Source organism: Bombus fervidus, chromosome 12, assembly GCF_041682495.2.
Source record: "Bombus fervidus isolate BK054 chromosome 12, iyBomFerv1, whole genome shotgun sequence".
NCBI classification, from domain to species: Eukaryota; Metazoa; Arthropoda; class Insecta; order Hymenoptera; family Apidae; genus Bombus; species Bombus fervidus.
In genome coordinates this window covers 11,632,163-11,654,944 of record NC_091528.1, presented here as the reverse complement: position 1 = coordinate 11,654,944, position 22,782 = coordinate 11,632,163, and the positions used below count along the sequence as shown (strand labels likewise).

The 22,782-nt window shown below is 49.4% G+C and overlaps 2 protein-coding genes across 17 annotated transcripts in view; both read right to left on the bottom strand.

The window, feature by feature from the left end:
* Positions 1–22,782, bottom strand: part of LOC139992617 (protein daughterless) — a 358,939-nt gene that overhangs the window by 38,772 nt on the left and 297,385 nt on the right. The window lies entirely within an intron of this gene.
* Positions 1–22,782, bottom strand: part of Dati (zinc finger protein datilografo) — a 60,108-nt gene that overhangs the window by 19,019 nt on the left and 18,307 nt on the right. For 13 of the 15 annotated variants that reach the window (XM_072013591.2, XM_072013586.2, XM_072013577.2 and 10 more), the window contains one exon: positions 12,596–12,926. In XM_072013591.2, coding sequence (XP_071869692.1) covers positions 12,596–12,926 — 331 coding nt within the window. The remainder of the gene's footprint in view (positions 1–12,595; positions 12,927–22,782) is intronic. The other 2 variants (XM_072013578.2, XM_072013589.2) reach the window with 1 other exon arrangement.

Sequence of the window (22,782 nt, the reverse complement as noted above, 5' to 3'; positions counted from 1 at the left end):
ACGCACGTGCGTTCTGCTCGCGCTGCGATGACCTCGTCTTTCTGCCCTGCTCTGGTACTCGCCCCATCTCGCTTCGTGATGCTCGTCGAGCTATTCGTACGAGCGATACCTTGAATTTCGCGACACGGGGGAGAGCGAATACATAGTTGCCGGGGAAAAATCGGGGATGAGAACGCTGCGAGCCAACGAATGGAATGTTTGTATATCGCGATGATATTTGCCGTGCGAGCGTCCCCTCCGATTCGATGACCGTTTCTCTTGCTATTTCTCTTTTCTTTCTTGTTTTTTCTTTTTTATTTTTTCTTTCTCTGTTGCTTTGGCTCTTCCGTTTCGTCGAACGACCGCGACCAGGGTGCAAAATCGAAGGGAGGCGAAATGCTTTTGGCGGCTCTCTGCGAGCTTTTGCGTTCAACGACGGAATCGTGAGGCCATGTGCGGAGGATATCGAATCGCTGGAATCTGTCAAAAGTTATAGCGGCGTGTTCGACCGGCGAACGAACGGGCAAAACAGCAGATCGCACTGCTTGGGTTGGACCGCGAGGCTAGAGGGTTAGTTGGTCGTGGAAAATTGACGGCGGGACCGATGCGACGACGTTGATTACGTTAACCTTGGTTCGATCGGAAAGTATTTGTGGAAGGGCGATGTTACGTCCATTTTCGTGCTAATTAAAGTGCGCTTATCCAGGATTTGTTCCGGCAAAGCAGCCAGTTTAAGAGTAATTTAACTTCGAATGTGGATTAAAAGCAAAGCACGACGTTGATCTTCGATAGATGCTATTAATTTCAATCCGCACGCCGGAATTATCGAATAGCATTCGGAACGACGATATCTCGCGGGTCGTTGGAAGAGCGGTAATCACTTAGAACGATATAAAAAGACATTGATCAACCCTTAAGGCCGCGATCCTAGCCGTCGTGTATTAATTATTGCAGCGATAATGCCGAGTCATTACGGATTTAACAATCGAATCAATGATTACAGTACCGTAGGCTATTAAACAAATTACGGTAATGTAACGAGCCGAATCGGTCTCTCGTAGCAACCAGTTGGTTCGCTTTTATACCCGTTTTATCACCATGATTATAACGCTGTTCTTCGGGCACGAGGCGCTCGTTATTATTTTCCTCGCGGCCTTTGAATTAACTCGTCTCCTACCGCTCGATGATTCCTGTTCGTTCGGCGACTCTGATAAGAACCGTGATAATCGTTTGGTCAGTTTTAGGAGTTTCTTCTTCCTTTTTCCGGTGGATCGTTCGAGAAGCGTGGGGATTCGTCGGCGCGAGGCAGGATTTTCAGGTGGACGCGAAACTCGGCACGGAATTACTTGGTAATCACGGAAATCACGAGCAGCAAATCGTATGAAATTTATCGAAAGAAGGAAGAGCATTAACGCGGATGCGACCGAAATTTATAGGCTTTGAAATTACCATGAAAGCAACGTTAGCGGCGCGTTGGTTGTTGCGGTGTGTGTAGCGTGTATCGCGCTAGGAGAGCGCGTTACCAGGCGCATAGAGTGCGAGCGGGATAGCTAGAGCAAGATCGGGAGAGAGAGAGCGAGAGAGAGAGAGAGAGAGAGCGTGTGCCTGTGTGTGTGTGTGTGTGTGCGCGCGCGCGCGTGTGTGTTTGTAAGAGTAAGTGAGTAAGTGAGTGAGCGAGTGAGCGAATGAGCGAGTGAGAACGGGGGGAGGGGGGAGAGCGAGAGAGCGAACATCCCTTTCCCGAGCGATGCAGCCGAGCGTTTCACGCATGCATGGAAATCATTAAAATAAAATGGCCGATAACAAATGACTGTTGCAAAGAGGGGAGCCCTCCCGCTTGGCGGCCATCTTGGTTCACGTGACCGTCATCCGGGCAACCACGGGCACGCCACGCCCCTTTAATGATTTCTACCCCCTGGCGAATGTACCGTACGTACGTACGTGCGAAATTTCACGAGTATGTGTGCCTATATCCCTCGCACACGCGGGGTACAGTCATCATCAGTAGTCTAGGCCAAATCACCCCGGTACATTCTCTTCAAAACCTATCGGCGACCATGGCAACGCGTAACCCCGTGCCTTCGGTGGCAATTTGCGTTTTTCAATGATTCGTTTCAGCAACGAAATATCCATCGTCCGCAGCGATCCGCCGTCTGTTTTAAGAACAGTTCGATGTACGAAGCTTTGCCAGATACCATTAAATACCATTAAATACCATTAAATACCATTAAATACCATTAAATGCGATTAAATACGATTAAATACGATTAAATACGATTAAGTACGATTTACGAAATGAACGGGGCAAACGTGGTATTTGCAAGGCGAGTAACTCGAAAACCGGATCGTATTCGGTCCGGTCTCTCTCTCTCTCTCTCTCTCTCTCTCTCTCTCTGACCGTTTTCTTCAGGGTACGTTGCTGCTACGTATCGTTTCTATCGGCACAGGCAGTTGGAATAGCAAGGTCTGGCAATCTAGTTTCCCAGATATCTCCACGAACGATGACGGACAAACGTGCCGGGAGTGTTTGAGAATCGTCGAGTGGCAGACGTTCGAGCATCAGCCGCTTGTCCATAATCGATATTCTTGTGGCTCGCGTTGCTCCAATCATTCTTCGCCATCGTCTTTGGACCGTATCTTTCGAAACACATCGCATGCGAGCACCGGACACGTTAAATCCTAGTTCCCTACGATTTTGTTAAACGTACGCTGTTGTCGGCCGTAAACGACCAAGTATCTGTCGTTTCGTGGCTTTAGAATTCGTTTTCTTTAATAATAATTTCAACCTATGGGTGCTATGGCACAGTGTTAATTTTTGCCAAATATACGATAAACATGTACAGTCTCGTCGGACTATCATACGACGATACGCGTGCTAGATGGCGATAGGATTTGATCTCGTCGCGTTATTCCCACCCTTATCCACTCTATCGTCCGTTTCGAGCCTTAAGAAATTACTTGCATCGGAAGGAGGAAAATACACGCGAATCGCTCGTAGTTTTGGAGCTACGGCCGCGATAGACAACGTGCGCACACAGAGATTTTCCATCGGTGTGAGATGCTCGAATCGCGATATATCGAAGAAGCATACTTGCGAACGATCTTGAACTGTCACAGTCGCATCGGACGTACGTATCTGACGTTTATAGGAAATTCCATCGTTAACGCGGTGTTTGATTCACGTGGAAAGATATTCGGGTAGTTTCCCCCGTTGACGACGATGGCAAAGAAACTCGTTGTACCGGTTGGTCGCATCGTACGCGGGTGGAACGTTATTCGGGCATATGGTAGCCTCTTCCGTCTCGCTCGCGCTCACCCTCTCGGACCGTTTCACCTGCCCTGTCCGAAACTCTTTATCGTTTTTTCTTTTCAACCGATACCTTGGCCTTTTCTTTTTTTTCTTTTTTTCTTTTTTAGACCGCCCAGAGGGAACGTGTCAGGGTCGCTGACCCCTAAAGCTGGAAACCCTTTCTTCCTGTGGTTTACTTCTTCCTGACCGGGGCCGACGAACTCATTTTCACCGATTTCTTGTGCGCTGCCACTGCCTTGCTTCGTGTGATCGTCACCCGACAAATGTTCACGCGTGCTCCTGCCAACATTTTCCCGATCTGAGAAGTTTCGACTGCAATTTGCCAAGATCCTTCTGCATATCGTCGCCCTGTCTCGTTTTTCCGGATGTTAATTAGCGAGGATTGTAAGAAGATTGGACCGCGAGCGCAGCTCTTTTTTTCCGCAGCAAGTGGAAGCTCTAATTTCACGGCTTGGTCATTTTTCTGGCGGACATGGCCGAGCATAATTTATTCTCGATGCCTGATGAGTTCCATTGTTGAGACGGTGTGGCTGTTCTACCGTTTGAAGGGGGTGAAAACGAGCCAAGGGGGTCGCCGTAGGAAGAAGGGTTGCAGCAGCGGAGAAAAACGGACGAGGAATTATGTAAGACACCGGAAAGAAGGAGTGTACGCGGCACGCCAGCCCCTTGTTCTGGCACATCCGTCCGAGTGGTAACGATCGTTGCTCCTGGATGCAGGACAAGATCTCGAACCTTTTCCCGGCGACGATTCTCGCCACTTAACGGGCATCTCGTCGAGACCTTTTTTCTCCCTTCTTCTATCGTTCTCGTCGACGTCGTTGTAGAGGCAGAAGCAGCAGCAACGGCAGCGATAGCGGCGGCAGCAGCAGCAGCAGCAGCAGCAGCAGACTTTTCGGGTCATTAGGCAGATGGGGGTAAAAAGGGGTAAAAATTAATGTCTCAGAACGAACGTTCGGCCTGTCGAGTGGCCGACGGAGTTAAGTCCCGATGGCTCTCGTGTCTTTACGATTTTTCATCGCGAGCCATTTGCTCGAGAAAGGTCTCGAAAGTCTACCACCTTTCGTCTTCCTTCGAGTTACAGTTATACCCATGTTCGTTGCTGTCGTTCCGCGTTCTAGAAAATTGAGATACCTCGAAGAAGAATGAAAGTACGATGGGAGATGAAGACGGAGATTTAATCGGTCGTAACGTAACAAGATCCTGTTAAAAACACGCGAAACTCGTCGACGACGATTCGAAGGAGGTCAGTAGGTGTATAATGGCCAGCCTATTAGGGTGGAAAAGGAATGAGACGCACAATCTGCTATTGACAGCCGGAAGATTTTCAACGACGGGTTCGTTTCTGGCTTGTCGACTTTTCTGGCTTGTCGAAAGAAAGCCGGATCCCGGCTTTCCTTCGCACGGTCCAGTTTCGAGCACAAAGGGTTGCAAAGGGTGACAAAGGGTGGAAGTGGTGCGCATTTCCCCTCGCGTATTCTTATTCTTGGCGTTTTAATCGTATCGCGCACCCTTATGAAACCTTGTCGTCTTTGTTATTCGTTTGCGATCGTGTTGTTCTTCGCGACTCTCTCTCTCTCTCTCTCTCTCTCTCTCGTTGTTTCTTTATCCGTTCGTTCGTTCTTTGTGGTATTTCAAGTTCGGAAAAGATAGACGGTCGGGGTCCCGTATCGGCAGCAAACTTGAAATCATTTACGATCGCGTTTGCGTTCACGACGCCGCTTTTATTCCTCTTTCGTCGACTCTTGAGTTTAGAGAAGGTAGATCGTCCCACATCAGGAGCAAAGTTGAAATCGTGCCGGTTTTAAGTGCCCACACGTCTTTAAGCCTGTTGAGCTCGACGCGACGTATACGAAGAGTATACGAAGGTATACGAAGGTGTGCAAAGGTGTGTGCGCGAAGGTGTGCGAAGGTGTGCGAAGCGTACCTATAACTCGACCAGTGCACACAAGGCTGCGCCCAAAGTTTCTAACGTAAGACTGTTCTCGTATGCCGTATGGCGTCCTGCGTTGCCTCCCACACATGCCGTGTAGAAAGTTTACTAGATGGAAATCTATATCTTATTTTACGGCCGGCCGTGCTCAATATTCTTGACCCGGCGGCCCGACGCGACTCTCCGATATAAATGGTCCGTGTAAATCTTGTGTCCGTTGTGGGCCGTCTGGCGGAGAAATGCGAGGAGCAAGAAAAAATGAAGCGTGTATCGTACGACGGGAGGATAGAAAGTATTGGGCTAGGATCGACAGCCTTGTAAGAATTTTTATTGCAACCGCAATTAGCAGCGGTTTACGGAGAATCTGGCGGTAGTAGTCGTGTTTTTACAAACAGGTTTTAGAGAACCTTTTCTACTATTTTATTCTGTGCGCGTAAGCGATATCGCGCAAGAATGCAGCCACACAGAAGCTTGGATTCGATCGAGGCTTTGCTTATCAGAGCCGCGCGACCTATGTTATCTGTCTTGGATCGCCGCGCATCGCAAATGTTTTATGCGAAAAAAAAAAAAAAAAAAAAAGAGAAAGAAAAAAAGAAAAAAGAAAAAAACCGAGGAACGAGTTATCCTGTCATCTTGGTTTAAGGATCGATATACGTACGCGTACGCGGACACGAGTACCTCGTAGGAGAGAAAGAATGGTGATTTGACAAACAAGTGGATGGAATTTGTTTGCGCGAAATTACTGTACTCGTGGCGAAGGAGCGCCAAGTATCCTTAACCTAGAGAGACCGGTTCTACGGTTGAAGCGTGATCGTGCAGTCCTCGTTGAAGATCGTACCCGATTTTGTGCAAAAAGTCGCTTTCGTGCCAGCTTAGAAAGTCAATCTAGATTTTGTAGACCGTTTACTACATGCGAGTATACATTAGATAGAGAACTGGTATGAAGCGAGATTACAGCCTTCTGGTGCTACGCTCACGCGTATCGCGCGTGTATCTTGTCTTTACCGGTGGAATACTTTTTCCTGCTAAAAATTTGTTCACGGATCTCGCGCGAATTTTCCTCCCCGATCCGCGTTCTCTCTTGTATTTTGTCGAGTGCGGCGAACACAGCTAGCAACGACCGACGTATATATCGGTCGCCGTGGTTCCCAAAGGGTCGGAAAAGTAAGTCAGTAATGCGAAAGGGTGAAGTCTCGTCCATCTTAAAGGCCTAAAGAGTCGCGTCTCTTTAAGAATTTTAAAATGATTTCAGAGTTCACCCTCCGAAAGGACGCGCTGGCTCGCGTTGAAATAATAATCGGCATTCGTTTGAAGCCGACCAAGGGCTTAATTAAGAATCGTTCGTTTTTCGGCCAGAGATTCCGGTGTCGGCGATGTTTTCAGCCAGAAGCGAAAAGTTGGCGTCGATTTTGCTTTTTACAGTTGCAAGAACAGTTATTACTTGCGAGTGCATCTCGGATTCTATTCTATATCAGTAACAAGCGATAAGATAACTCGTAGAAAAAAATCACTCTCATGGCAACAATCTGAGAACGTACCGCGGATTTGCACGCTTTTGAAAAACTAACAGCTCTATGAATATCGCGGAAAGAATATTCGCTGAAAACTTGCATTCGCGAATATTTTATCCGACTATTTTCGGATGATTGAATCGACCTTTTTCGCGTCTCTTCCCTCCTTTCTTTCCTCGTTCCTTTCCACGTTTCTCTCCTCCTTTCTTTCCCCGTTTCTCTCCTCGTCGAGTAAGATTCCGCTCTTCTACGATTATGAAATTTACACCACGCATTAATCTCGCGTTTAATAAAGTTTAATTACTACGTTGACTCTTATCTACGATTATTTCATTTTTTGATCGTGTTGGTTGGTTCTCTTCACTCCCCAGCCTACGACGATGGCTGTGGAGCGGAGCAAGTTTCGAGGAATTGTTCGAGTTACGGCTAGATGAACGTATTTGAAAAAATCGGTCGAAATAGACAGTCGTTCCTTGTACGAATCTATCAACGTGCTTTCGAGCAAACATCGCGTAAAGCGAGATTACTTATCTCGGATCACAAACGGTACACAATGAGAATAGCGCGCGCGATCGTTGAAAGGTGACCTTAAAAAAATGACGTGGCATTTTCGCGTGTTGCCGAATGCATGCTCAGCAGCTATATAGTCGCGACAACAGCTATACACCACGCTTTCGGTAACGGCCGAAAGCAACGGCGGTATCGAGAGAAACGGAACACGGTTGCCGGTACAAAAAGTGTCGACGATTTGGCCGCATTGACTAGGATTTCGGTGGATAAAGGGAGAAGGCAGGCGAAAGAAAAGAAAAGAAAAGAAAAGAAAAGAAAAGAAAAGAAAAGAAAAGAAAAGAAGAGAAAAACGGTCGGCGAGAGTAGGCGAGAGTAGGCGAGAGTAGGCGAGAGTAGGCGAGAATAGGCGAGAATAGGCGAGAGTAAGCGAGAGTAGGTCGAAGAGGAAAGAAAAGCGTGGGCGTACCATACGAACCATCATCCCCCCGTGCAAAGCCAGACCGTGTCCCTATTCAAATTAACCCTCATGGAAAAAATGCATCGCCGCGGAAGGGTTCCTAGGAAATTAGAATAGACTCATTGGCCTATGTATGGCTCGGCGGCCTATGCATATGCGGCATGACTACGTTAATTTTCTGGCAGGCCATACGGTATCTTCAACTTTTAATTATCTTTACCTTTTACCTTTTACCTTTTACCTTTAACGGTTTAATTGCCTTTCTCTCCGCTATCGGGGAATAGAACTTTCTGACCGTTACTTCTTCTCTCTATCCTCGATTCCTGCCATCGTATACGCCACATCGTTTTACCGTATGTGAACACGAGTTGCTCGATCCCGAGGAAAACTTCTTGTACTCGTTTTTCACCGGCGAATTTAGCTAATTGGTCGTGATCTAGCGAGAGGCAGAGCCTCGTGTTGCGAGGTTCGCGATAGACGACGAGGGCCAGGCGGCCCTACGTTTCGAACCTACATTTCGCACCTAGATTTCCCTCGTAACGTCTTGCGTATAACGCATTGTCGTGTGATAGAAACGCTAACCGACGTTCGACGCGAAATCGGTGCACGGTGACGAGCTCGATCGAGAGCCATCGCGCTCTTTTCTTTATACCCGACATTACCTTTCGAATTTTCTTTCAAATTTCCACAGAAAAAATCCATTCCACCCAGGTCGAGATCGGACGGTGCGCAATTCTGATATACCGGTAATTTACGACGGCGGCGTACATATTTACCGATATTAGGATTAATATCGCTCGTTAAAATATTTAGGATGCGGGCACGGTCGACAGTTGATTAACTGGTATTGCGCGAATGAATTTCAAGCACAAGGTATCGAACCACCGAAATCCGTCTTTCCGTAACAAAATGGAACGTAATTGGAGAAGAACGTTTATCGAAGCAAAGATTATTTTAGCGCAAGCCGCCAAGGAGAAATAATTGTGCCGTATTGAACGAGACGTTGGCGTTCCACGTTTTACGTTTCACCCGTACCATCCAGTTTTTCGCAGACGCGTAAAACGTTGTTGCTTTTGTTTAATCTTTCATTCCGCGTCATTTGTGATAAAGGGCTGGGCGCCGCGTTCTTTCCACCGCACCGTGCCGCTTTGATTTTTCTCGAGACGTCTGGCGAGACGTTCCCGTCGCATAAATTCTTAACTGGGTGAAATTAGCGAATTAAAAGTAGAAGAGGAAAGGAAAAAGGTGAACGAGTAGTAGTCCGGTCAAAGAAGCAGGAGACAGGAAGGAGGGGACGGTGGTTCGCGGTGCGGAGAAATTTCTCGGTCCTGTCAAAAGGTCACCACCGCCGCCGACATCGTCAAACACAACTGGCTACGATGATAGAAAAATGAAAAGTCTAACTGCCCTCTAAGTAACTTTGAATTTACGGCGAGCGAGCGGTCGATTTTTACGCGTCTTTCTCTCGTCTCTTTCTCCCGTCTCTTTCTCCCGTCTCTTTGCCGTCGTCGCCTCGTAAATACGGATACGCGAGCTCGTTTCGAAAGCATGTCTAAAGCGGACTTAATTTTTATTCATGCACCGACGATGCGGCAATTTTTCGCAGTCTTAACTGGGCTTTAAAATTGTCCGGTCAATTTCGCCGCGGGGACGTGCTCCTTTTTTTAAACATCGTCGAAAGGGGTAAACTCCGATCCCGTAGTTCTTTGCCATTTGTATCGGTGTTAACCAACTCGTAACGTTCACCTCTTAACGGGAACACCGTCGCTGCCCTATCGAATTTTAATGCGAATCGCGCTCGTTTCTCGAATCAAGCCACGACGACCGGAACATCGATGGTCACGTCTCGTTCGAACGAGAGAAAAGACAGAAGGGAAAAGGAAAAGGGAAAAGAAAAGGGAAACAAGGAGTACGCGAAGGAGAGACGGAACAAGAGGGAGGAAACAAGGAACGAGAAATCCCGACTCGACCGACTGGCCGGTATCGTCGGTGTTCTAAAAGCTAACGCGACCGCTCGTAGCGTTCAGGAAAACCGATTAATTCCACGCGCGTAGGGTGACCGATCATTAGATTTCGCCCCATGAAAATTGAGTTTTCCTCGTTGTCGAAGGGATAATCTTTGGTAGCCTCTGGCTCGTTGCGTACGAACTCTGTCGTCTATCCGCCAACATGCTCGCAAATGCGTACGGCTATTTATTGGGCTACTACATCCTAGTGTGTGCGTGCGTGCGTGCTTGCTTGCGTGCGTGCGTGCGAGCGGACGCGCGTGTACACGAGCGTTTACGCGTACGAGAATATAACGCGATGGAGCGTGTGTGTTTGAGTTGGTTGGCGGTGGTGTACGCGTGCGACGGTGGCGGCGCGTAACTTCGGTTCCATTATTGAGCGATCGGGCGATCGAAAAATTCCCGCGCTTTTTCGCGTGCGGCGTGCCGAGTGGGGCAAACAGACCTTCTATTGGCTACGCGCCCGGTCACCCTCTATAAGCCCGCCGAGAGAGGGGAGGATGGACTCTACACCCTCGGCAGGTATTTGTCTAGGCTGCAGCTATTGACCAGCTATCGATATCGTGGACACTCACCGATATTATATTCGCTATCCTTCGTTTCTGCCGCTCTCGCCACCGTTTCCCACCCCCTACTCTCGCGTACCTTCTTCCCTTCCCCTTCCTCACCCCGCTGTTTCCCGTTTTGCCTATTGCTCATTGCCCGTTGCCCGTTGCCCGTTGCCCGCTGCCCGCGCGAACTCTGTCGAATTTCGGTTAATGAATTATATGCATATACGTTGCAAATTTTATAGGCGCGCGAATATATATTCGGCTGTCGAGGGAAATTGTTGTAATGCGCGCGCTAGGAGGGGTGGCTGCTGGGGATGGCGCGTGAACGCGACGGTGCGGCACTAAATTCCCGCCGTTTTTTGACTTTGACCGGCCAATCGCGGTGAGGCAGCGAGATCTCGCAGCGAAACGAGAAATCAATATGGTATGCAAATGCTGTGCGGAAGCGGTGTATCGTTTGGGAAAACAACGATAGGTTTCCGAAGGGAGAATTCGGAAGGAATTTCAGAGCCGCGAGCACGCCGATTTTTCGATCGCGAGAAATTGGTATGCGGGAGCGGCGCGGCGCGGCGAAAGAGATCGATCGAAAATGAGGAATTTTCTCGGTCGGAGTGTGGGGGGGGCGGGCGAGAGGGGGGAAGGGGTTGAAAACGTTCGTCGGATGCCTCGACGGTCGATCTAGGATATCCTCGTCGATAGACCTTGTTCGTGACGTTACGGCGATTGGTTGGTCGCCGATTTTTTAGTCTCGATGTCTCGAAGCGGTGAAGGGGAGGAGGCGCCCTTACACGCTTATTTTAAAACGTTTCATCGATAAAGACACGGAAACCTAGAGCGGTTGCATGAGCGATAGATGCGCGTACACCGACGTTAGCTCAAGTACCAGTCGTAGCAGCCGTAGTGGCTGCCGTAGAGTGGTGGGTGCCTCGGTACGCGGAAAGGGTGATTATTAATGTAAGGGGTTGCCGAGCAGTAGTTAGTTGCTCGTTGGTAGTGGTCGAAAAGGACGAGGGGGTGAAACTAGCGCGCTGAAATCAATGTCAGCTTCCCTTCCTCCCCCTCCCCCAGCCCTTTTTTTTTTTCTTCCCTCGTGAAACACGGTTAAACAAACTTAGAACTCGAGAAGCAAGGAACCAACGAGAGAGATTTTTTCGCGAAGGTTCGTTCGACCAGCTTTCGAGGAAATTACCTCTTCCCGGTAATGATTTCGAAGGAATGTTTTGTTAAGACTCGATCTGTTATCCACTCGCGAGCAACGCAGCGAGAGCTCTTGGACGTTTCGATTAAATAGCTGGCATACCGACGGGGTTTCGTCTTTTTTCTTTTTTTCTTTCGTTTTTTTTTTTTTTTCTTTCTTTCTTTTCATTCGGAAGAGCAGATCTTGGACGAGATGAACGAGACTTTTCCAAGGGTTCAGTCATACGCGGTGCTGACCGGTTCGCTTCTCGAGGCTAATACCTTCCGATTGACTACGCTCATCCCTTAATGAAATTCTTTCTACCCGGGCGCGACCCATTGGCTGGCTTTGCCGTCGAATTTTCTCATTATTACCGGTCCCTCGTCCGTTCTACGTCTTTCCGTCATTGCTATTCTTAGTCGAGCAGCCGCTCGATAAATTCGATCGTTCGGCCCCGCGTAAATTGAACTTATCTGCAGTACGCAACTTGTATGCATACCGAACGACAACGTGTTCAGTCAACGGTGTCTTGGAAACCACGGTTCTGGTGCAGCACGAGGCGCATTGAGCAATCTCGCAGCATGCATTAAAATTAGCCACAATCGGAACGCACGATCGCTCCAACAGATTATAATAGTATATTAATTTATTGATTATCGACTGGCCGCGATGCAATGCGGTATTCATAGAATTTACTATCAGTCCCGGGGATACTGAATGCATGCATTAAGCTCGGCGAGTCGTTGATTTTACCGCGATCATCGAAGACGGACGAATTACATGTTTCGTTCTTACTAGGAAAACGAGTCGCGAGAGAATTATTCGAAGAAGCGAAAGAAGAACGATTTCGAATCGATTGGAATGGGTTTCGACGGACGTGCTCCGGTATATGTGTCAGGGTCAAAAAAAGGGAGAAAGGGAGAAAGAAAAGAAAAAACGGGAAGAGAAAAGAGAAGAAGAGAAAAAGGGGAAAAAGAAAGAAGGGAAGGAAACGGGGAGAGGAGGAAAAAAGGGAAGAAAGTGAAAGGGCGAACGATCGTGACTAATTTGCGAATAAAAGATTATGAAAATGGTGGTGCCGTGCCTGGAAATTGGAATCGTAGTGGTTCCACGATCCGGTAGGATTTCGACGAGACATCGGTGGAGAGTATAACAGATACTCACCCGTATGCAGGCGGGTATGTTGCTGTACATGACTGAGCTGCTTGAACCTGCGGTCGCAATAGCTGCATTTGTACGGTTTCTCGCCAGTATGGACCCTGATGTGCTGTACGAGCTGGTGGTTGCTGGAGAATGACTTGAGGCATTGCTGGCACTGGTGTGGCTTTACCTCGTTGCCGGCGATCATGCCGCCCGGCCCGACGCCGATCGGACCCAGGCCTGCCAGTCCGCCCGCCACGCCGCCGCCAGCTCTCCCCGTCAGTGCACCCGCCGCGCCGAGCTCCCTCGCGTGCATCTGCATCGCGCTCTTGTGCATGAAGATCTGCGAGAAGAACTGCCACAGTTAGTTGGTACGCTGCACTTTTGGTCGAAAGACGGAGGATGGCCAGTCGACGGAAGTTGTGACCGCTGTACTCCCGCCGACCGCCATCGCCACCTGGACTCCGACAGGTTCGGCTCACGCGTTTATCCTCCGTTTCATTTTTTCACTACGGTGCCAGAACGGAACCGATTATTATCTTGCTTGTTGTTTGCTTTATATACGCGAAACTGTCGATTTAGCGATTCAATTTCCGTTCGATGCCTCGTAAATTTTCAAACGCCGACGCGCTCCAACAACATGGATATCTAATCTTTGATTTTGCGCCAATTGTCAGAATGGAGTAGCCACGATCGTCGAGGCATCCAACGAATTCACATATACGGCTGGAAAGTTGCCGTTTTCAACACCGCGAACATTACGTTCGGCACGTACGTACAAGCAGAGAGTTACAGGTACGCGTTGATGTCTATTTCTCGATAGAAATAGAAAACGAACGGACGAAGGTCCATGCATAGGGTGTATCGTCTTTTTCTCTCTGTACGAATGGTATTTTTGCTTAGGGAAAGGAAGAAAACGCAGATAAACGTATAGCCTCCCCTGTTTCGTTGTACGTAGACGGTTCGAGCGATCCACCTCATGATTTTCTTATGCAATTATAGATGGAAGAGAGGCAGGAACTGCTGCGAGCGTGTTATAGATTACGTGTACATATCGCGTTAACGTTTACATTTTCGATTATTCATCGAGGAACTCGCGGTTGCCTGTTCGCGATTCGACTCGTTGATCGATGCTAATTGTCAGCTCGCTGTTTATTTCCTCGGAGTCCGTGCTTAAAATTTCACGCGATTCGTTAATCAAAAGTGGCTGCGTTTTAGCCGGCGCTGCCGGCAACGTGTTCAATGTCGCCGATAACTATATCGGCATCGCGACGCGTCGTATTACAGAATCGATTCGGTCATCGATATTTTCTCGTTTCAGAGCACACTTTATCAAAATGGTGCACTTAACACGTATTCGATCATCAACCGATGTTCGTCGAGTTTCTACGTTAACGACACGCGAACCTGACTTTCGTTCGATTTCCACTCGAAATGTCGCTGATTGTCCCGTTAATACACACTCGCTTACTACTCGTTAATGGAAAGAGATAAGCGTGGTTCTTATTTTTCGCGATTCGTTAAAGTCTGCCCAGGCTGGAATATCTAACATGGTCTATATATATATATATATAAATGTATACGTAAATACATAAAAAATATATATATATAGATATATAGATATATAGATGGACTGTTCTCCACGAATTTAATAGGAAATGCGTAACAACAGCTGGCCGCAAAAGGGGTCGACGACCGTCACCGTGGTTTTCGAAAGCAACCATCCGATCGATGTTTTTCGATTTCCAGTCGTACGCATATGTGTGTCGTACGTCGTGTTAGGGCACGGAGCGCACGTTGCGCACGTTGCCCACGTTGCCCACTCGGCTCACGGCACTTTGCTGTTCTTCGACGCGAAGAGGAGGAACGTAAAACTGCTGGAAGGGCCGAGTACGAGCGGGTGGAACGCTCACGACGAGGAACGCTTGATTTCGGGTTTTCGTTGAGGGAACAGGTGTTGCTCCCGTAGCCGGTGTGGGTGTAGGTGAACGAACGAAAGGGTTAACGTTAAAACGAGCGTACAGTTCGTGGCAAAAGTCGAGAGATTTCGGATTGCGAGAGCGTCCGCGGTGAAGTTGCCGAAATTGACGAAGGGCGGTTCGACTGGCTGTCTCTTTCGCGCTGCTGTTCCTGCGACGAACGCGGGAGAGAAACGAGAGAGAAACGAGAGAGGAGAAGGGGTCGAGTCGCGAAGGATTTTATTAAAATATGTTAAAACTGTAATTAAAATCGAAAAATCGCGCGAGAAGTTTTAAGAATCTTAGGCGACCCTTCGTGCGAGCACGACAAGGAGAGACGGAGAAGAAGGCGGAGAGAGAATTGAAATCGTCACCGAGGGTTCTCAAGTTTCTACGACTTTCAACCCTTTCTTTCCGGGTAGACACGACGTTGGATATTTGACGGGTGACCTTCGACACTGGCCATCCCTGACTCTTAATCCCCGTGAGAGAGCAAGAGACTGCAGCTCGATCTTATTCCTCGTTTTTCTTTTTCCTTTTCCTTTTTTTTTTTTTTTTTTCCCCTTCCGGATACTTTCTTTCGCCCGGGGACAAATCAATTCGAGCGGTGTTTCTTGCCGATTTGAACGAAATTGCTCGTGTTTCTCGAACCATCCGTCCCCGGACGTATCCTTCTCGTTGATTATTTTTTAATGCCATCTTTTTTTCGACGCACCCTCGCGCGAAGAAACCGAAAGGGCCAGAATCTCTACGACGCGAGGAGACATTTTTCCCGCCGATTAACCGTAGTCAAGGGCTGTGACAAGAGGGCGAGGAACGATTCGACGGTGGCAAAAGTCGAGTTACGAATTTTTAACGACCGTCTCAAGTGGACCGCCGAGATTTTTGAGAAAGCGCCGCTGAATCCGATCGGACGAATATTAATTCCGTCGCAAACGTTAGTCTCCGTTCTCTAGTCTCTGTTTTCTCAGCAAATGCTAATTAAGCGCGGTGGCGTTTTACGACGGTTGCTTGGTTTTTCTCAAACTCGAAGACCACACGTTCATTAATCACATTTTTATCTGCCGGCGGACGGAAAATTGCGCTTCGTCGACCAGGCCATAGCGACGCTTTGAATCTTTTTTTCTGATTTATCGTTGTCGCCGCCGTGGGGAGAGAGAGAGAGAGAGAGAGAGAGAGAGAGAGAAAAGGAAAAACAGAAAAGTGAGAAAGAAACGGCCGGATTTGCTGGTAGAAACGAAAAGAGGAAGAAGAAAACGGAAAGAGTTGGTTGGCTGCGGGCCGCCGGCTTAATGTCCTTAATAATGGAAAAATATATCAAGCGACACCCGCTGTATTTCCTAAAAGGCATTCCTCATCTCGATTTCACCCTCTGCTTTCGTTCTTCGTCTTTGTATCAGAGGCCGTGGTTACTGCGGATGGCATGCTCTGGCAAACAGACACGATGTTCCGACCGATGAAACGTGTGACGTCGAAAATGCACTCGTAAGAATCTAGCATCACGCTCGTATAATATCGAGGTCTCGGACGATAAAGACACGATAAGAGTCACGTTTCCCGTCCCTTGCGTAGAAGAGCAATTACAAAATTGGGTATATCGTTAAACGATCACACGGTGCGAAAACTATGAAATAAAACTGAGATACGTTAGTAACGGGATAACAACAACGCAGTTTATCCGCGTTATCGTATAATTTCAACAAAACGTCTTACATCTTCGAATCTATCGGTCTTAGCTGTATATTCTCTTTCGAGAATACTTTGTACGAAAGCGAGAAGACGTTTCGATGCTAATAAATAGGCAGCAAGCGAGGCACGAAAGTCGGCGAAATCGACAGAAATGGATTTGTCAGATTTTTCCCGAATTTTCTACGATTTTATACAATTTTATACGATCGTTACGGCATACTGTCGACACGCTCGGAACGACAGTTTGCCGGGACACGCATCTTCCATAACCATACGGTCGGATGTTGCAACGAATAACCGACAACTTTGACGGATACTTTGTCGTCTGAATCTAGAAACGTAGAGAGTTTCTGTCTGAGAAAGCGAATCGTTGGGAATCGGACGTTGCCTGTGGATTTGGCAAGGCGTGGGAGAAGTTGGCCCGTTTTTCGTAAGGGATCCGGAGGATCTGGGCGACGTAACCCTTTGTCTCTCCCTTGGCGCAGTAAATTACGACGGAATAACATTGGTCACTGGAAGTAGGCTACTTTATACACTTGGAACACAAAGCAAAGGTCTCACCTGCTGACCATATGCCTTTTCTCCATGGCACACATACGAACGTAACGTGTTCCGTCCACCCACGCACGCCGGCCATCTAGCACTTCGCATGTGCTATTAACTCGAAGGTATGTGTGCCTGTGTGTACGTGTGGCATACGCGTTCGCGCGCACCTTTCCGCCTCTCCGTGTGCACTGTGCACTGTGCATACGATCACACGCTTACACGTACACACGTGTGTGTCTATACGCGGAGACAACGTCCAATCTAACCTACCTAGCGTTGCCTGACTCATTCTCCTACCGACCCACCTATCTGTCTAAACTGCGGCCGCGAACAGCGCCGTAATATAAAGGAAAAGGTGGACCTTCTCCGCCTCTTTCTCTCTCTCTCTCTCTCTCTCTCTCTCTCTCTCTTCCTTCCTCAAACCGTAATCATCGGATTTAATCTGTCTGAATCGCGGCACCCATGATCCGCTACCTCGTGTACCCTGCGCTTCCGGTTACAGGCTAACCTGCCGATCGCAGATCCTCGTGCTCCTTCCCCTCTGCCGCTTGGATCCCTGGATTCCGAATATCTTTAAGGGTCTGTGATTAGGGGATTCGCGAGAACCAGGCCTCTTGCGTCGAGGCTGCCTGCTGTAGTAGACGCATATGGGTTTTTGGAAGATCCGATGAAAGAAAGGACGTGGTTTAGTGGGTTCGTAACAGTTAGGAATCTGGACATGACGAACGTTATCGTCGGTTCGGTCAGCGCTTTTCTGTGTTCCGAGGGATTTTTTTGCGACGAAGTGATTGTGAGAGGTGTGCGGAAGGCCTTGGGGAAATTGTACGTTTGCCTTGGATACGCGCGCGTGGCCTTTGTGGTTAGAGAGAAAAGGGAATTCGTTTGGCGCCGAATACGCGGAACCGCGTTGAAAAGATTTCGCAAGGATCATGATGGGACGGACGAAAAGACGAGGCATGGCACGACGAAGATGGTGGCGGTAAATTGTTTTCTCGATAATCTCGCGGAAAGAGAGAGCCGGGAAAGTAGCTCGTCACCGACGAGCACGCTTCGTCATGGGCGACGTCGCGTCGCAATAATCGAGAAACTAATCGGCGATGTGTTGATCGGGATAGGCACGCGAACCACCGGTGACCAATTAAATTTCCTGGTGAAAATAAAGCGACGAAGTAGCCAGCGCTAGTCGAAGGGAAACCCGTTTAGGCGCGTTACCAGACGGTTAACCCGAGTTGGTGTCAAAATAGCACGTAGGTAACTTACACCGACAACGTTATAATAATCGTGCATACTTGTGTCCCGGTGGAAACGAGGCAGGCACACTCTATACCCGTGATTGTACACCGAGGCTCGTGGTGGGAAACGAACTTGTGCCATAGGCAGTTAAAGTCATCGTTGTAGGTTTCCCTTACGATATTAATCACGCGTACGCCTTGCCGTGTAGCCAGAGAGTAACAATCTCTAATCCTCGATCAAACGGTGCTCGATTAGCCCAATAAGAGGGCAACGACAGACGGCTTTACATACTTCACCTCGGTCACTTTCTACTCTACTACGGTCTGTATCCTTAAACGGTTCAACAACTGAGTTTACCATCGGCAAAAAGCAGCTTTTAATCCCGCGGTCTAGATAGATGCCGCGGAAGAGACGGACGGCGATCGATGGACCGGGCGTTTAACCAAAAAGAATTGGTTGGTTTGAAATGTGATCGGCGGAACGGCAGAGCGACGGAACGACGGAACGACAGAACGGCGAAAGAAAAAGAAGCAGAAGAAGAAGAAGAAGAAGAAGGTTCTGGGAAACAAGAGTATCGTTTGGAGCGATGGAATTTCATTGCATAGCCGGAATCGTTGGGTCGTTGGGATACGCGACGTGCCAACAACTTGTACGCGGAATACGTAAACGAGTATAACACGGGCGAACGAGTAAACGCGGTTGAACGCATCTAGGGGGACGAATAGTCGGCGCCTACCGAGTTACGAAAGATTGTTGGAGTTGCAGGGAAGATAGCCGGTCGAAGCAGCCCGGAATATCGTCAATAATTACCTCGTGCGGCAAGTGGTGATGAGGATGCTGATACGGCGGCGGTACGTACGGCGGGTGGCTCGGATGATTGTGGGGGTGAGGTCGGGGATGGTTTTGATGCTGGGCTTGCGGCGGGAGCGGTTGGGGCGCAGGAGGCGGTGTCCAAGGCCCGTGGTTCGGCCCGTGGCTTTCATTGGTGCCATACATCTTCAGGGAAGAATCTCGAGCACGCGACCTGAAGAGTCCCTCCCGCCCTCCACGCACGGTGATACGAAAGACTCTGACATCGACATGATGGCCACCCTTGTTGCAGGTCGCATCGGCGACACGCTTGATTTTCTACGCGTGTTTCTATCTCTACATAGTGTCGTTCCGTCTCGTTGTTGCGATCCTCTTTTCTAGCCTGTCGTTCCGTTCCCAAGATTTTGTCCAATCGATTGTCGTTGGTATCGCTGGCCGTATCGAGCGAACGATATTTCTGCACGCCGAACAGCCTCGTTGCGATGTTTGCGCAAGCAACGCGGAGAAACGGTTGCGTGAGAATGCGACACTGTACAAGGAGAAGAGAGAATGCGACGAAGCACATGTACGCGCGAGGGCGTGATTCTTCTTTTGTCCGACCACGACTAGTATCCTGCCGTGTGAGAACGGTATCGTTCCACTTTCACGTGCTTACGTTTTCAGTCTGTCGTACTTTCCAACAAAGACGCGTCTTTTTCAAACCCCCTCCGTCGGCCACGCAGCTCACCCTGGTCGAGCGGCGCCCGTTTTTCTCACTTTTTACGCGGACAAAGACACGGAGAACGAAGCGTTTCGCGATTGGCATACGTGACGCGATCGACGACAAAGTTGCCTTGTTTCGTCGATCGACGATGATTCGACGACCAAGACGAATTGGGACGAACGCGGACGGAACGATCGTCGGATGCTTGTTGCGTAGGTCGATCGAGCCCTGTCTTCTCTCGTTCGCGCGAATTAGAAAACCAACACACACTGTCTTCACGTATACACGTGGCAACGCTTCTGCCGTGTATCACTGTGTTACCACGATAACTCCCCCCTTGAAATTAAGCGAAACGAAACGACGAAGAACCGGCACGGCGGCCAGATCGAGCAAAGAGAAGAAGGAGGGATCGTTGCGGGCGGACGAAGGATGACCGAGAGCGCGTCTTACGGCGTTACACTGAAGAAACTAATCACTCTGCCGGCCCCGTAATTTCCATATCCTTTTTATTTCTCTCTCGTTCTTCCTGTTTTTTCCTTTGCCGGTTTTCTCTCTCTCTCTCTCTCTCTCTCTCTCTCTCTCCCTCTTTCTTTCTTTTTTCCTTTTTCTTTTTTTTTTTTTTTTTTTTGGAAATTCACGGGGGTAGCTGGCGTGTCCGTGTATAGGATAGCGCGGACGCAGCGCTGTACGCCAGCGTGTGGCGTCTCTCGCAAACTAAGCCGGTCGAAGGGGGGGACAGAGCGATTTCTTGGTCTCTGGCGCTGTGCGTGTGCTAAACGGGGGAAGAAAAAAGGTGGAAAGGCGCTGATAACGCGCGGCGACGAAAAATTGCCGGCTACTCGAAGAGATATCGATTGAAATAACACGATTCCGGGGAACACGAGCCAATCGGCACCGCTGACACGGCGGAAGGGGCCAATCGTGCCCGGTTCTATCTCTCTTTCACAACCTCCCTCGCTCGCTCCCCTACTTCTTCTCGTCATACGCGTCCTCCGCCGTCCCCCTTTCTCTCCTTCTCCTCCTGTGTGTTCCTCCACTACTCCTCATCGTGCTGCTCGTACTATTGCCACCGCCGCAACGTTCGTTGCTGCTTCTCTTCCTCCACCCTCGCTATTGCCGGCAAGTAGAAAGAGAGAAACGCCGCCACTGTGGTCTAGTAGGGCACGTGAGACGGAAAGAGCGTGTTACGCTGTTCAGGAAGTACGAGTATCGGCGATTCCGAAGCGAGCCGTCGTCTTCCACTCGTCGGTTTTTTCCACTCGATCCGTCCTTTCGATAATCTTGGACCACGCGACGATTCTCCCCGTTCGGTGCGACCGCGAGTCCAGGCCGCGGCCACTCGAATCGGACGCGCGATACGACGCGCGATACGCCACCGTAGGCACGGCACGCAGGTAATCGGCAGGAGTTACGGAGAGAGTAAAAAATTATCGCTGAAAATCGATAGCGGCGGAGTAATTGCATCAGCGATGAGCAAATGTTACGCGGCGCGATTCGATGGATTGCCGTGGCCAGCCGGTGGTAGGCCTCGTTGATTCAATAATAATAAGCATTCTTTATCGAGACCGGGGGACTTTGATCTTGGCACGATTCCAACGGTTTGTTCGTAATTTAGTCAAGACGGTGGAAAAAGGTTGGCGAGGAACGATGAAATATCGTCGCTTTATTCGACGAATCGCTTCCTCCTTCCCGTCCCTCGCGCCCTTTGGTCATCTGGCGCGATCGCGTTCGCCGACCGATTTGCTTACGCAATCGGTGACACGCGGGTAACACACGGATGATACGGGAAGCGTACGAATAAACGTACGAAAATAGTACGAAAATAGTACGAAAAAATAAGCTGTCAATAGGATGGAAAAAGTTGGGCGCAGCGATTCGATCCCCGGCGATTCTCCGGTCCGCTCGTTGCGATCGCTCGCCATCTTTCCCTCGTGGCTCGTACAAATTATTTTGGGCGTGGAGCGCGGCGAACGTTAGTGCCATAGTTAAGCGCGCGCTAAAAGTGTGTCCGGCTAGAGGCAGGGAGGAAAAAATAGGGCGGGGTCTCCTTGCGTGGCAGACTTTGTCTATCCATCATGGCCGCTTTATCAATGACGTCATGATAAGACATTCACGCACAGGCGCACGCATATCGTTGGTGAGACTGGAACGGGAGCGGAAGATCGAACCGGACGATTTCCTCGCCTTTATCTGTTTCTCGACTCTCCTCGCCGTCTCGTCGTCTCTGAATTCGAGGGGAAAAATAGAGGCTGATTGTCATCGGTGGCCGATAGATTCCGCGCGCGTCCCCACGAAAACTTTCCAATCGGATTAACCGCCGCGCGCCTCCGAGACCTCTTTTCTGCCGGACGGGTTCGAGTTTCTTCACGGTGCAAAGGGAGAAGCACGAAACGCACAGGCTTCGAAAATAACATCGCGCGCCGCTACGTTTGATCGGCGCGCACGGTCTCCACGCGAGAGACATTTTTGCGACGACGCGCCGCGATGCCGTGGCAGGCACGTAGAAAATGCAAAGAAGTGCGGCGGCGATCGCGAATCGAGCGGGCCGACTCGGCGTTGCATCGTTAAATTGCCAAAGGCTACGGAGAAAGTGTATCGGCCGATATCGAGCGACGCAGGACAATCGAGATACGTGTACACGTGCTGTATTCAAAGTCCGCCGACAGCGTTGACCGAGGTATTAATAAAGGGGGAAAAACAACGCCAACTTTCGTTTCCCTCTCGTTTGTCTCTTATCTCTGGCGATTTTCCCATCGGTCCGACGTCTTTGCCAGATTTCATCGATGTATTATCGATTGGGATTAATCGGGCAACTCGTTGCACGGCGGTTCGTGTGCGATTCCCTAAATTTGGCTGCAATTCAGTCAAAAGAGCGAAAGAGCGAAAGAGCGGGCCAGACCCGCGAACCGTTCGGTCGCCAACAATCGCGGCCATTCTTTGCCCGTGACAACCGTTGTCTCTCGGTTGTTTATCCTTGTTTGCATTTTTACGATCGAACCGCGAGCGAGCGAGCGAACGAGCGCGAACGAGCGTCCGCGAGACACCTGCCTCGATTATTTTCGTATTTAGCCGACCTCGCGCGCAAGCGGCATTATCCGGTGAATAAATAAAGCGGCGAAAAAAGAAGGCGAGAAAAGAAGAAGGCAAGAAAAGAAGGAGGCATGGAAGAAAAAAGGAATATCTGGCGAAGGCCGAGGCGCGACAGCGTTCTCGTCGTCGCCATCCCGCCTTTGAAAGTACTGACCACAGACAACTCCAGCGGGTGGCGGGAG